The sequence below is a fragment of the Lissotriton helveticus genome, chromosome 4_1, assembly GCF_964261635.1.
Source record: "Lissotriton helveticus chromosome 4_1, aLisHel1.1, whole genome shotgun sequence".
Lineage (NCBI taxonomy): Eukaryota > Metazoa > Chordata > Amphibia > Caudata > Salamandridae > Lissotriton > Lissotriton helveticus.
In genome coordinates this window covers 1,568,844,784-1,568,860,830 of record NC_136063.1, presented here as the reverse complement: position 1 = coordinate 1,568,860,830, position 16,047 = coordinate 1,568,844,784, and the positions used below count along the sequence as shown (strand labels likewise).

At 44.9% G+C, this 16,047-nt stretch overlaps 1 protein-coding gene across 1 annotated transcript in view; it reads left to right on the top strand.

The window, feature by feature from the left end:
- STK17A (serine/threonine kinase 17a) overlaps positions 1-16,047 on the top strand; it is a 252,980-nt gene that overhangs the window by 175,893 nt on the left and 61,040 nt on the right. Inside the window, exons 5-6 of the mRNA XM_078688192.1 lie at positions 1,053-1,101; positions 1,199-1,378. Coding sequence (XP_078544318.1) covers positions 1,053-1,101; positions 1,199-1,378 — 229 coding nt within the window. The remainder of the gene's footprint in view (positions 1-1,052; positions 1,102-1,198; positions 1,379-16,047) is intronic.

Here is a 16,047-nt window from a genome sequence, read left to right as displayed (position 1 = left end):
TACATCAAACCCACTTAAACGTCCGCCCCACAAAGTAGATGCCGCCCAAAACATCTAGAAACTCAGAAGACTTACCTCAGCCTAATACTGGTGTTAAGCCCATTCATACTCACTCCTAACTTTTATAATTTATCGAAATATGGGACATGAAGATTTGTAAATTAACTAAGATCACAGTGTGGTCAAGTGCAGAATCCATGTTAGATTATTGAGTTTGTTCCATTTCCGATCACATAACCTCCAAAACGTATCTCCCCCATGCAGATCCCAAAGGTAATCCGTACAAGGGACATTTAGTTTTGGTCTTTACTTGTGCCAGTCAATTTCTTTCAAAACGTTTTGAAAGGAATCTGCTATGCAGCAGTTACTGGTTATGCAAGTTAACAGCCCTGTACAGATGTGAAAATCCAGTAGAAGTGTTAGTTTATACCACCGGTGTTCAGTGTCCGTCCACAAGGGCTTCAACCTTTTCAGATTCTCAAGATAATGACCCAAGATAAATGTTCATGCAATACATCGAAATTCAATTTGTTCCCATAGACGAGGATTATAAAGGCAATCCATCATGAATTCAGCTCGGACCTAAGCTGACACTGTGTCAGTGATGCACACACTTGTTAGGTTCATTATTTTTTTTCTGAAAGACTTCAAATACAGCAAAACAAATCTTGGGCTTTGTGAAAAAACAATGACTGATACTTCGTCCAAACATGGATATGATTGAAAGATCTGATATCCTGAATAATATTAATGCCCTCTTCCGTGGCCTCCATTTTTTATTGCCCTGTGAGTCTGTGAATATTATGTACTCCGTACATTGCTTATGCTTTCTTAATTCCAGGTATGGCGCTGTTATGCAGAAGAGTAATTGTGGCGCCAGTAAACCTGTGACAATTTCAGGCTGGCATTGAAAGCGCTCACATATTCTAATTCCCATTTTCATTATTGTTGAAAGGTTTATCTCTGTGAATGAGGAGCCTTTGCTGTCATAGGTGGTACAAGATTCGTAAACCAAGTGATGTATGTATAATGCATATATTTTTTTGTTTTAGCTCCTGAAATCCTCAATTACGAACCAATCAGCACATCAACAGATATGTGGTATGTAAAACCATCAATTGTTGATTAACTTTATTGGTCATTAAATGTATTCATTTGTATTAACTCTAATGGAAGTATTCCGTATAATTTGTTGTAGGAGTATTGGAGTGCTGGCGTATGTAATGCTAACGGGATCGTCTCCTTTCTTGGGAGACGACAAACAGCAGACATTCTTGAACATTTCCCAAATAAATTTAAGTTACTCTGAGGAAGACTTTGATGGCATCTCCGATTTGGCTGTTGACTTCATCAAAACCCTTCTAGTGAAGAAACCACAGTAAGTATTTTTTTAAAGCTCATTAGGCGTGACCTGTTTACAATTGTTTTTATTTAAGGGTAGTCAATGAAGACAGTGAAAGATGCATTTTTTTAGGAATTCTACAAACATTTTACAAAAATGTTTTTAAAATGTGTCAAGCCTTGCTTTTAACTAGGGTAACCCCTGTTTTGGTAGATCTAATCCTTTTCCGATGACCGTGCTTATTTAGTCGCTACTTGTCAACTAAACTGAAGGATAATGTACAGATAAGCTTGATCTGCGATTAATATTTTTGGTCGGTGGAGGTTTTACTTCAAATCATTGATTTCAGACACTCACTGGGATACTTTTGCCTAGTTCAATCTTTACTGGATTGATTTACCCTTAGCGTAAAACGTGAATAAACGATTGAGAGCACTTTCTTACTATGTGATGTGAATAGGTACTTGTAAAGCGTGTGGTTACTCCACAGCGTGTCCCAGCGCAGAAAGGACCACTAGATAAATCTCACCTTCATACGATCCCCAGTGGTAGTTTTGGGGTTAGCTGGGACCAACTGTGGAGAAAAGCAGTATGCAATATTTCTCCATCATGGCAATGCTTTACATAATTAACTCTGACCAGTCCTAATAGTAACAAGACAATATCTCTTGTATAAGTCTATCTGCAAACCACATAAGTTGAATTTGATTTAAAACAAAAAACAATCGTAAGTAGTAAGTGGAAAAGGTATAAGGAAGTGAAAGGCAATAGGGTTGCAGCTTCGCAAAGATTTAAATGGAACACTGTACTTTTAAGGCAGCCAGCCGCTTCACTGTCAGATGATACCCAATAGTGGCACTGATGCCTCAGTGTTTTGCTGACTCCTCTGAGCAAGATCGGCAGCACTGGACTCTGGTCTTAAATCCTTTGCTTGATCAGAAAATGGTTCGTTTTAAACTTAATTTTTCAATATTTGGAATAAACTATGTGATAGCTTCACTTTCTTTGAAATGTCCATCTTGTACCATTTAAAAAATCCATCAGGGAACCTCTGTATAGTGTTTGCCCAGATACACACAGTTTAGGAGTGTTCTACATGCATAGGCATATGGATGAAGACCATCAGGTTGTTTGGGGAATCCCCCTGTGAAAACTGTATGATTCCATATGTGCCATAAGTCTAAACATGTAGCGGGTCCAGGATTAGAAAAGTCCTCTTATAGAGGATATCATCTTTACACTAGACCATGCCGCTTTAAGAGTTTTAAGTAGGGAATCAGAGAGCAATCCCACACTCTGTGGCTCGCTTTCGGTGTTAGTCATTGAATATGTATTAAAAAGTTATTCCAATTTTGTGTTGAGATATTGACTGACGAGCCTGCCGTTTTAAGGGGCATAGTCCCCAAACTCTCCAGCATAGTCAAGAATATAAACGTTTGCCTGCATAATTACTTTTGCAATTGCTATAGTTTAACTAAGATCCCTCTATCTATACCTGAACTCCAAATACCTATTTGTTTATTTATAATGTGCAGCAACGCTAGTGAGCCCATAATCTTGATGAAGAAAAATGACAAAAATAAATACAAAACAATGGTACAGAATAAAATACATAAATTAAAACGAAACGTACAAGAAAGTACCCATCAAGAGAAACTTAGCACGGAGTCCTCAAATTCAAATATATGTAAGAGTATCTAAAAATCCAGGATACAGCAGGGTCCAGATTGGTATAAAACATTATCCCTTGTTAGAAAGGCAGGTTACATTATGGTGCTTTAAGCTGGCCCTGGCGACCGTGCCTTGGATCCACAAGACAATCCACAAGACAAAAGACCTGGAGCACTCTGCCTACTAACCTCAGACAACACCCGTTGCTGACCCAATTCAGGAAGAACCTCAAGAACTGGCTTTGTCTGAATCCTCCCCCCCTCTGGCCCAGCTTCATGGGTGAGTAGCCACGCTTTACAAACCCTGATTGTTTGATTAAGCGTTTTTCTCATTTTCCTATTTGCTGTCCAATCTCAGTCCAATTGACAGAGCATCGTACTTTTTAGGTCGAGCTGGCGTTGGAGCGCGAAGCGCTCCCGCCAGCGAGACTATAGTCACCTTCCTCCCTGTCAAGGGAGTAACAGCTGTGAACGAGCCCGATACAGACCTGGGCACGAGCCGACCCAGGTCTGTGAACGAGCTTCAAGGTTGAGCAGCTTGTGCACGTTTGTTGGACGTCAGGCGCTGCAAGCCCGCCAGACCAATTATCCCAGCATGAAACTCTACTTCCTGAGGCCCACAAGACCAATTATCCCAGCAGGAGTCTCCACTTCCTCAGGCGCTGCAACAATTATCACAGCATGAGACCCACTTATCACACCATGTCAACAGGCGCCCCAGGCTGCTGGAGCACTCAACTATAATTAATGTGCAGTTGAGTGCTCCAGCAGCGTGGGGCGGCTCTCTGCATGCTGTGATAATTATCACTTTGGGGCCTCATGCTGTGATAATTACGGCGGCATGCTCTATTTGCAGCACTGAACATTTTCAAAGAAGGCGAAGCAGGGACATTCATTGGAGACACTCACCCTCACGCCCTCACCCCCTCACCCCTCACACACCTCCTCACCCACCTCCTCACCCTCACACCCTCACCTTCACACCCCCTCACACACACCCTCACATACCCTTACCAGCACAGCAAAACACAACACAGCACAGCAAAACACAACACAGCACAGCAAAACACAACACAACACAGCACAGCAAAACACAACACAACACAGCACAGCAAAACACAGCACAGCACAGCAAAACACAGCACAGCACAACAAAACACAACACAGCACAACAGAGCAAAACACAACACAACACAACACAGCACAGCACAGCACAGCAAAACACAGCACAGCAAAACACAACACAGCACAGCACAGCAAAACACAACACAGCACAGCACAGCACAGCACAGCAAAACACAGCACAACACAGCACAGCAAAACACAACACAACACAGCACAGCAAAACACAGCACAGCACAGGACAGCACAGCAAAGCACAGCACAGCAAAACACAGCACAGCACAGCACAACACAACACAGCACAGCAAAACACAACACAGCACAGCACAGCAAAACACAGCACAGGACAGCACAGCAAAGCACAGCACAGCAAAACACAGCACAACACAGCACAGCAAAACACAGCACAGCACAGCAAAACACAGCAAAACACAGCACAACACAGCAAAGCACAGCACAGCAAAACACAGCACAACACAACACAGCACAGCAAAACACAACACAGCAAAGCACAGCACAGCAAAACACAGCACAGCACAGCAAAACACAGCACAGCAAAACACAACACAACCCTCACGCCCTCACCCCCTCACCCCTCACACACCTCATCACCCTCACACACCTCCTCACCCTCACACCCTCACCTTCACACCCCCTCACACACACCCTCACATACCCTTACCAGCACAGCAAAACACAACACAACACAACACAGCAAAACACAACACAGCACAGTACAGCAAAACACAACACAACACAGCACAGCAAAACACAACACAACACAGCACAGCAAAACACAGCACAGGACAGCACAGCAAAGCACAGCACAGCAAAACACAGCACAGCACAGCAAAACACAACACAACACAGCACAGCACATCAAAACACAGCACGGGACAGCACAGCAAAGCACAGCACAGCAAAACACAGCAAAACACAGCACAGCAAAGCACAGCACAACACAGCACAGCACAGCACAACACAACACAGCACAGCACAACACAACACAGCAAAACACAGCACAGCACAGCACAACACAGCAAAACACAGCAAAACACAGCACAGCAAAACACAACACAGCACAGCAAAGCACAGCAAAACACAACACAGCACAGCACAGCAAAACACAACACAGCACAGCAAAGCACAGCACAGCAAAACACAGCACAGCACAGCAAAACACAGCACAGCACAACACAGCACAGCAAAACACAACACAACACAACCCTCACGCCCTCACCCCTCACACACCTCATCACCCTCACACACCTCCTCACCCTCACACCCTCACCTTCACACCCCCTCACACACACCCTCACATACCCTTACCAGCACAGCAAAACACAACACAGCACAGCAAAACACAACACAGCACAGTACAGCAAAACACAACACAGCACAGCACAGCAAAACACAACACAGCACAGCACAGCAAAACACAACACAGCAGAGCAAAGCACAGCACAGCACAACACAACACAGCACAGCAAAACACAACACAGCACAGCAAAACACAACACAGCACAGCACAGGACAGCACAGCAAAACACAACACAGCACAGCAAAACACAACACAACACAACACAGCACAGCACAGCAAAGCACAGCACAGGACAGCACAGCAAAGCACAGCACAGCAAAACACAGCACAGCACAGCACAACACAGCACAGCACAACACAGCACAGCACAACACAGCACAGCACAGCACAGCAAAACACAGCACAGCAAAACACAGCACAGCAAAACACAGCAAAACACCACACAGCACAGCAAAACACAGCACAGCAAAGCACAGCAAAACACAGCACAGCAAAGCACAGCACAGCAAAACACAGCACAGCACAGCAAAACACAGCACAGCACAGCAAAACACAGCACAGCAAAACACAGCACAGCAAAGCACAGCAAAGCACAGCACAGCAAAACACAGCAAAGCACAGCAAAACACAGCACAGCACAGCAAAACACAGCACAGCACAGCAAAACACAGCACAGCAAAACACAGCACAGCACAGCAAAACACAGCACAGCAAAACACAGCACAGCAAAACACAGCACAGCAAAACACAGCACAGCACAGCAAAACACAGCACAGCACAGCAAAACACAGCACAGCACAGCAAAGCACAGCACAGCACAACCAAGCACAGCACAACCAAGCACAGCACAACCAAGCACAGCATAACCAAGCACAGCATAACCAAGCATAGCATAACCAAGCATAGCGTAATAAAGCACAACAAAAAATAGCATAACAAAAAATAGCATAACAAAAAATAGCACAACACAACAAAACATAGCATAGCAAAACAAAGCATAGCATAGCAAAACACAACACAACATAGCATAGCATAACAAAGCATAGCATAACAAACACAACAAAACATAGCATAGCCTAACAAAACATAGCATAACAAAACACAACATAGCATAGCATAACAAAACACAACATAGCATAGCATAACAAAACACAACATAGCATAGCATAACAAAACACAACATAGCATAGGATAACAAAACAAAGCATAGGATAGCAAAACAAAACATAGCCTAACAAAACATGGCATAACAAAACATGGCATAACAAAACATGGCATAACAAAACATAGCATAGCAAAACATATAATAGCATAGCAAAACATAGCATATCAAACACAACAAAACATAGCATAGCAAAACAAAGCATAGCATAGCAAAAGATAGCATAGCATAACAAAGCATAACAAAGCATAGCATAACAAAACATAGCATAGCATAACATAACAAAACATAGCATAACATAGCATAGCATAACAAAACACAACATAGCATGGCATAACAAAACATAGCATAGCATAACAAAACACAACACAACATAGCATAGGATAGCAAAACTAAACAGAGCATAGCATAACAAAACAAAGCATAGGATAGCAAAACAAAACATAGCCTAACAAAACATGGCATAACACAACATGGCATAACAAAACATAGCATAGCAAAACATAGCATATCAAACACAACAAAACATAGCATAGCAAAACAAAGCATAGCATAGCAAAACAGAGCATAGCATAACAAAGCATAACAAAGCATAGCATAACAAAACATAGCATAACAAAACATAGCATAACAAAACATAGCATAACAAAACATAGCATAGCAAAACAAAGCATAGCATAGCAAAACACAACACAACACAACATAGCATAGCATAACAAAGAATAGCATAACAAACACAACAAAGCATTGCATAGCATAACAAAACAAAGCATAGGATAGCAAAAAAACATAGCATAGCATAACAAAGCATAGAATAGCAAAACAAAACATTGCATAGCATAACAAAACATAACATAACAAAACATAGCATAGCATAACAAAACAAAACATATCATAGCCTAGCAAAACATAGCATACCAAACACAACAAAACATAGCATAACAAAACATAGAAAAACAAAGCATAACACACACAAGCACACACACACAACCACGCACACACACACACAACCACGCACACATAACCACAACCACACACACAACCACAACCACACACACAACCACAACCACACACAACCACACACACAACTATCTATCTATCGCCCTCACTCTATCTGTCTATCGATCTATCGCCCTCACTCTATCTGTCTATCTATCGCCCTCACTCTATCTATCTAATCGCCCTCACTCTATCTGTCTATCTATCGGCCTCACTCTATCTAATCGCCCTCACTCTATCTATCTATCGCCTTCACTCTATCTTATCGCCCTCACGCTATCTATCGCCCTCACTCTATCTATCGCCCTCACTCTATCTATCGCCCTCACTCTATCTATCGCCCTCACTCTATCTATCGCCCTCACTCTATCTATCGCCCTCACTCTATCTATCGCCCTCACTCTATCTATCGCCCTCACTCTATCTATCGCCCTCACTCTATCTATCGCCCTCACTCTATCTATCGCCCTCACTCTATCTATCGCCCTCACTCTATCTATCGCCCTCACTCTATCTATCGCCCTCACTCTATCTATCGCCCTCACTCTATCTATCGCCCTCACTCTATCTATCTATCGCCCTCACTCTATCTATCTATCGCCCTCACTCTATCTATCTATCTATCGCCCTCACTCTATCTATCTATCTATCGCCCTCACTCTATCTATCTATCAATCTATCTATCGCCCTCACTCTATCTATCTATCGCCCTCACGCTAACTATCTATCGCCCTCACTCTATCTATCTTTCTATCGATCTATCGCCCTCATTCTATCTACTTATTTAGATACTGATCGCCATCACTCTATCTATCTGTCTAGCTATCTATCGCCCTCACTCCTATCTATCTATCTACCTATCTATCTCGCTCACTCAATCTCTCTATCGCCCTCCCTCTATCTATCTATCCCACTCACTCTATCTATCTATCCCACTCACTCTATCGCATCACCACAGCATCACTAAGGGGCACAACAACATCACTATGCGCTACCACAACAACATCACTATGCGCTACCACAGGATCATTGAATGCCACAGCATCACTAGTCGCCACCACAACATCTCTCAGCCCCACCACAGCATCAATCTGTGCAACCATTTACCAACAACTGGGTCAAATATGATCTCTCAATGTTTCAAGCTTTATTACAAATGTCACAAATGTTCACTTCTGTTCTTGGATTTTCGTCACAATAAAATACACTGAACATATTCTTCAGAAAAGTTATTTACAAAAGTTTAAGCTATTGCCATTATAAATTACAATAACTTTTATTTAAGTATTAATTATTAAAAAAATTCAAAGCCATTGTTATTTGTAATATCAATACATCTAAGTCACGTGAATACAACACATATTGCATTACAAATGCTACAGGTGTCACAAGTTATAACTATTGGCATTGTAAATGACAAAGCTATTATTTTTGCTATTTTCAAAACCAACACATATATAACAAATGTGTCATTTACAATACCAATAGCTCAAACTTTCCTAATGCGAGACCTTATGCATTGCAAATGCTTGTTAGCTACAGCAACTTTACATAATACCCCTCCGAATCTGCCGTAGTGCCACAGTTTTTTCCATAATGCTGACACATGGAATACCTTGCAAGCTTCTTTTGCTCTTGTTCCTGGTGTATTTGAGCCATAGATGACTGTCCTTTTGACCATTGCTACCATCAAGTCGTCCACTCTTTTCTGACCATGAGGCACTATCACTGAAACAAGCCACAACCAGACTTTGATTATTTTTATTTACAGCTTGGGCTTCCTCAACACTACCATATAAATAAACAGAACATTGGAGGAAGATGAATAAAGGCACTTGGAACATCTGCCACATCCATGAAGACAGCCAGTGCCCTTGCCTTGGAACAGCTGGCATATTCAAGAAGACAGCCAGTGTCTCTGTGTTGGGCTGTTCTGAATGAGCACGATAAATCTTTGGCAAGGTTTAATTTGGGTCTACCTATTGATAAACAGCTGGACCTCAAAGATAGCCTTACTCATGGACCCCTAGTTTCCAAACTGACTATCCATACTGCTTAGGAAATCATAGACCAAGAAGGAAATAAATACTGCAATTAGAAGAGCTTGACTAGAATGTTCTGGACTGAAGCCAGATGCACTAGAAAAAGTGTTAAACCAGTCCTCCTGCCATTTACATATGACGAGATGCATAAGATGAAGGCAAATCCAGGAACCTTGGAGGCTTTAGGCCTTGGAAAGAATTTGAAATATCTCAAGACCAACTTTAAGTCTTCAGAAAAGAGGTTGGTTATACAAAGTTTTTAGTCCCACTGTGGGCAGAGTTTACAGCTTTGGCACCAAGGAAGGCTACCAAAAGATGGCCACCAGACCTCTGCAGCATCGAAGCCTCCTGGGAATAGGACTCCTTGGTTTCCACATAGTCTTCCACTCTGGTGTGGGAAGCATCACAAACCATCTGATAGAGTGACACAATATTTCATAGGACAGATGTGTGCTGAATATTGCACAAAATTACTACATGCGGAGGTACAATACTCCTCCACCTGCTTTCCTGCTGAAGATTTGTTGTTACCGTCCTCTGTTTCAACAAGAAGTCCACCTCTTATATCAGAAACAAATGTAGATGTTTTCTATCCTCATAGGGTACAAATGGGGCGGGAGAATGTATTTTCAGGTTTGAATCTGTTTTTATTTATTTAACCATAAAGTTCAATACACTACTACCCACCTACAACCGCTCTGCCGGTGGTGGTCGAATAATAGTAGAGGCAGATCTTGTAGGAGCAGATGGTACAGAGTAGTGTGTTGTAAACAAGAGCGACAGAATAGGGGGAACAAGGAACTGGGGAGAGAGAGAGAGTATTGCCCATTAGTGGAAGAGTTTGTGGGGGTGTATTTTAGTGTTATGGTGTTCTTTTGGGGCTTCTGCTGGTATTAAACGCAGGACTTGGAGGTAGTGGGACAGGACAGTTCCCGTAATTCAGTAGAGAGGTATGTCGAGGCGTGTTGCCACATATTGCCGAACAGGGTAAGACGCTGCATTGCCACAGCAGTTCATTTCCCCGTGCTTATTATGTCCCACAGTTTGTGTACCCAGTCTAGGTGTGAGGGAATGTTCGCAGTGTTCCATTTACCAAGAAGACGGTGTTTGGCCACTCCAAGAGGCGAGAGTTATGGCTCTACCTTTAGGTGACCGTAACAGGTAGGTGAGTGGGTTTGGGAAGCCTAATAATATGTAGCTGGAAACCTCGGAATGTCCGTCGTGTAGATGGTGTTTATTGCTTCTAGCACTCCCACCCAGAAGGATTGCAGCCTGGAGCAGTGCCAAAGCAGGCGAGTAAGAGTGCCCTGTTGTCCACAGCCTCGCCAGCAGCGGTTGTCCCCATTCGGGTTCCAAGCTGCCATTTTAGCCGGTGTGAGATACCAGTTGTGGGCGATTTTTAGGAACATTTCCTTACTGGTGGTATTTACAGTAGAAGTCCGGGCTTGGTGTAGTATGTCACTCCATTCTGTCTGTAAAGGACCTCTCATTTTCCTTTTCCCATCTGGCCCGCCCTGGTGATTGCAGTAGTCAGTGCAGCGAATTTAGAAATGTATATCTGCGTGTTTCATTAGAAGCCATTTCTCAAAGGGAATCAAGACTCAGCTAGCATGCGGTCGGATCCACGGCTGAGTTAACCAGTGGGCTACTGGCAGATATTGCTATCATGCGGTCTCCGCTACACCATAAGGCCTGAAGCGGGTGAAGTCCATAAGCCCTCCGGCTCGAACAGCTCCCCAATACGTTTGCAATTGGCGTCTTGCCAGGCCTTAAATGCCACACCAGAGGCCGCTAGGGGAAAGTCAGGGTTGCCTATCTGGGTGGTTTGGGGAGCTATAGGCGTTGAGAGACCATGCTGCAGTTGAACGCGGTCCCATACACCAATGGTGGCGTGGGTTACCGGAGAGACATAGACTCTTGGCGGACTGCAGGTTTTTGGGAGCCAGGGTATTTTCCAGATATGCATGCCCGAAATAGCCTGGTCGACAAAATACTAATGTTTCTCCGTTAGTGTGCGAGACCACTCCACCATGTAGCACAGTTTGATGGTAGCAGCGAAGGTTCAGAATTCCCAAGCCGCCTGATTTTAACGGCAAGTTGGCACAAGTCTTGGCTATCCTCACGCGCTTGCCTGCTCAAATGAAATCCCAAATAAGTGTCTGTAGTTTATCTAAGTGGGTTGGAGGAGGTTGAAGCGGGAGGGTTTGGAACACACAGAGAAACTTGGGTAGTATTGTAATTTTAATGGCTGTTGTGCGCCTAAGCCAGGACAAATTATGAGCATTCCAAGTGGTAAGGGTTGAACTCGTGGTGGTTGAGAGGAGGCCATAGTTTTGGGCTGCTATGGATGGAAGTGTGGTGTGAATCTGAAGTCCCAGATATGGGATCCCATCCTCCGTCCACTGGAAAGGCATAAGGGAATATCAAACGGGCCCTCTCTGCTGCCGGGATTGTGATACCAAGTGCTAATGCCTTTTGCAAATTGGTTTTAAAGCTGGAAGCGGCAGTAAAGTCTGCCAACTCAGTCATGACGGCCCGTAAGGATTGTTCGGGGTCAGTGAGGGTCAAAAGGACATCGTCGGCATAAAGCATGATCTTGTGCTCTCTTCCAGCTATCTGTACACCAGCAATGTTAGGGTTATTTTGTTTACGCTCAGCTGGGGGCTCCATATAGAGCGCCAAAAGCAAGGCAGACAACGGGCAACCCTGCTGTGTCCTGCGTGTGATGTAAAATGTGGTGGTTTTCATTCTGTGGACCTGTATCCTCGCCTGAGGCGCCTGGTAGCATGCCTGGACCAATTTTCAGAACCAGGTACCTATATCTAGCCTCTGCAGTACTGTGTGTAGGAAGGGCCAGTGCACCCAATCAAAGGCTTTTTTGTCATCAATCGATAGGAGGACCGCTGGTGTCCAAGTGCACTGCACTTTGTCCACCAGGTGGCACAGTCATTTAATGCTGTCGCTGCACCCCCGTTCCGGAATGAACCCACCTTGGTCTGGATCCGCCAAACCCTGCACAACGGCCCCAACAGCGCTAGGATGCCTGGCTTCACCTTGGGGGTGCCCAGGAGTGGGCACTTCACAGGGAAAAGCCAGGAAGGGTTCCACAGCGGTATGCGTACAAGCGCCGGAGAGACCCCATCTGTGGTGATTCGGGCGCTATACAAGTCCTGGGAAGCTGATTCCGGTCCTGGGAAGACTTGGCTTGGCAGTTCGGGCTGGACTGTTCCCATGAGGCACAGGGTCAGACTGATTTGCATATGGCCATGTCTGAACTGGGGTGGCGGAGTGAGTTAAAGAATGGTGATGGATTAAACCCAGATCAGTTGACTGGGGGTGAGTGTTTGCATTGTCAATGGTCCGTCCATCATCACCTTTGGTTTTTCTTTGTTCGCCCTAAGTTGGCAGGGTATGCTCAGACGTGAGTCCCTTGCTCACTTTGCCACTGGAGTCAAGCAAGCCCGGCTGAAGACGGCTGTAATGCCAGAAACCGGTCCTGGGAAGCTTGATTCCGGTCCAGGGAAGACTTGGCTTGGCAGTTCGGGCTGGACTGTTCCCATGAGGCACAGGGCCAGACTGATTTGCATATGGCCATGTCTGAACTGGGGTGGCGGAGTGAGCTAAAGAACGGTGATGGATTCAACCCAGATCAGTTGACTGGGGGTGAGTGTTTGCATTGTCAACGCTCCGTCCATCATCACCTTTGGTTTTTGTTTATACAAGTACTACGACATTTACATTCACATAAGGAGCTAGCCTGCGGGCAAGCATACTGGTTAAGAGTTTTGCATCGGCATTTAGGAGGGAAATCAGGCAGTAGGACTCACAGTATTTAGGGTCTTTGCCCATTTAGGAAATCACCGTAATTGTAGCCAGGCACCTAGAGCCGGGCAGGCCACCTGTGTCACTAAGGGTATTAAACAGACGGGCCAATAGGGGGGGCGAGGTGGGAGGCAAACGTATTGTAGAATTCCGCGCTGTACCCGTCCGGACCTGGTGCCTTGCTAGGCTGTAAGTTCTGGATGGTCATTAAGACTCCTTAGGAGGTGATCTCTGCGTCCAGGGCTGAAAACACCATTGCCCCTGTGTCTGCTTGATGTACTAGACATAGGTAAGCACAAGCATCCGAGTCCAGCAGGCGCTCCGCAGTGTATAGAGACTTGTAGAATGCATTAAAAGCTCGGCGATTTCTACGTCCAGATAGAGGAGAACCCCGTCTGCTCCCACTATCTCTGAAACACTACGCTGAATGTCTTGTGCTCAGAGGCAGTGTGCGAGCATCCGCCCTGCACTTTTGCCCCTTGCAGCCCTGCTCTTTGCCCCCTGCATAATATTTTTGGCGAAGTGGAATAGGCCGTACTCTGCCTTTCCCATGTTGCTTCCGAGCTCCTGTTAGATGCGGCGTATTGCCACCAACCCGGAGCGCACGTTTGGCTTCAAGTTCTTTGGGGAATGTACTTTTACAAAAGAAATGCAAAGCAAGAGTTTAAACTCACTCCAGACTTAAAGGCAGAGACCCGATGGTTAAAAGAGAAATGCAGAGGCTAGACCGGCACCTTACGCGCAGCTCCAAAAGGGGAATTAGGTGTTCACAGTCTCTTTGAAATGGGATTTTTTATTTACCTAGTGTGAGAAATTGGGTTGTTGGTTGACTGGAGCTAGAGCCCTGGTCAAGCGGCAAGCACAATCCTAGTCAGGTGAGGCATAGCCAACCCTAAATACACCTGTGCTCAACCCTCTGGTAGTTTGGCACAGAGCAGGCAGGCTTAATCTGGAGGCAATGTGTAAAGTATTTGCGCTGCACTTCAAACAGTAATAAAGTGAAAAACAGCCCACAAAAAGGATCCCAAACCAAGTTAAAAAAACAGATTAACTTTTAATAAATAAGGGCCATATGTAGGTGGCCAAATACCGGTCGGTAAAGCCGAAAATCGGTAGAATTCGGCCTTACCGACCGGTATTTAGTCATGTGAGATGTACGTAATACCGAATGGCATCGATAATAACGAATCGGTAAATAATTACCGATTCCTTATTTACCGATCAGAGAACACGGAAACAATGAATACCGAATCGGAAATAACGAATCGGTAAAAAACCCAAAATGCGATGTAGCAAACATCGGTATGACCAAATTTGACCAAATTCGGTAATAACGATTCGGTATTTACCACTTATCCTGAGCAGGTGGTAATCAGGTGCAGTGCGTAAAAACAGCCCCTAAATGCAACTGTGTGAACACAATGGCGGGCCTCTACCTCATAGCCAGGCGGCTATGCTCGAGAGCAGCAGGAGTGAGGATCTGGAGACGGGAAGAGCGGGTGTACAGACTGCGCATCACATTGTTTCAATTGACAACCTGAAATCCATGAAAGGTACAGACTGCACCCACACACCATCCATGACCTAATACGGGACCTAAAACCCTATCTGAGCATCAGACACCAAGGGCGCACGCAATCCCCACCCATGTCCAGGTACTCTGTTGCCTGCACCTCCTTGAATCAGGATGTTTCCAGGGTGTGATAGCCGCAGTGGGTGGTGTGTCACAGAGCTGTCTATCCCGTTTCTTCAACACCTTCCTGGATGCCATGATGGACAGAATGGAACATTACATTACCTTCCCCAGTACACAGGCGGAGCTGCAGAGGACAAAGCTGGAGTACTACCAACTTGCGCAGTTCCCACACGTCATTGGCTGCGTCGATGGGACCCATATACCTATCTGCCCACCTGCAGCAACTGAATACATCTACAGAAACCGCAAATCCACCCACTCCATCAATGTGCAGGTGATATGTGATGCCACGTACATCATAACTGACATCGTGGCCAAATTCCCCGGGAGTACCCACGACTCGTACATCTTCCGGAACAGTGGTATCCATACACGTCTGCTTGCTGGTGAATTTGGAGAAGGATACCTACTAGGTAAGTCAATGTGACTCACCCTGATGTACACCCTGGCTCAAGCTGTTGGGCACACAAATTAATGGCACTTTCTTCTGTACATAGGTGACAGCGCATATGCCCTCCGGCCTTATCTACTCACACCATATCTCAACCCAACCAGCCCAAGAGAGAGGAGATACAATGTGGCACATAGGAGCACATGCAACGTGGTGGAGCGCACATTTGGATTGCTCAAAAGCAGATTCCGTTGCCTCCACAAAAGTGGAGGTGCACGTCTGTACAGCCCAATCAAATGTTGCAAGATTATTGCTACATGTGCAATGCTACAGAATCTGGCCACAAAAAAAGGAACAGCAGTGGAACTAACTGACTCAGAGGACGAGGACAACCCTCAGCCAGAGCCCTGCGCAGCTGGTGTTGCAGTTGAACATGATGGGAGACAGAGGCGGGCAGAGATAACGTCAAACTATTTCTGA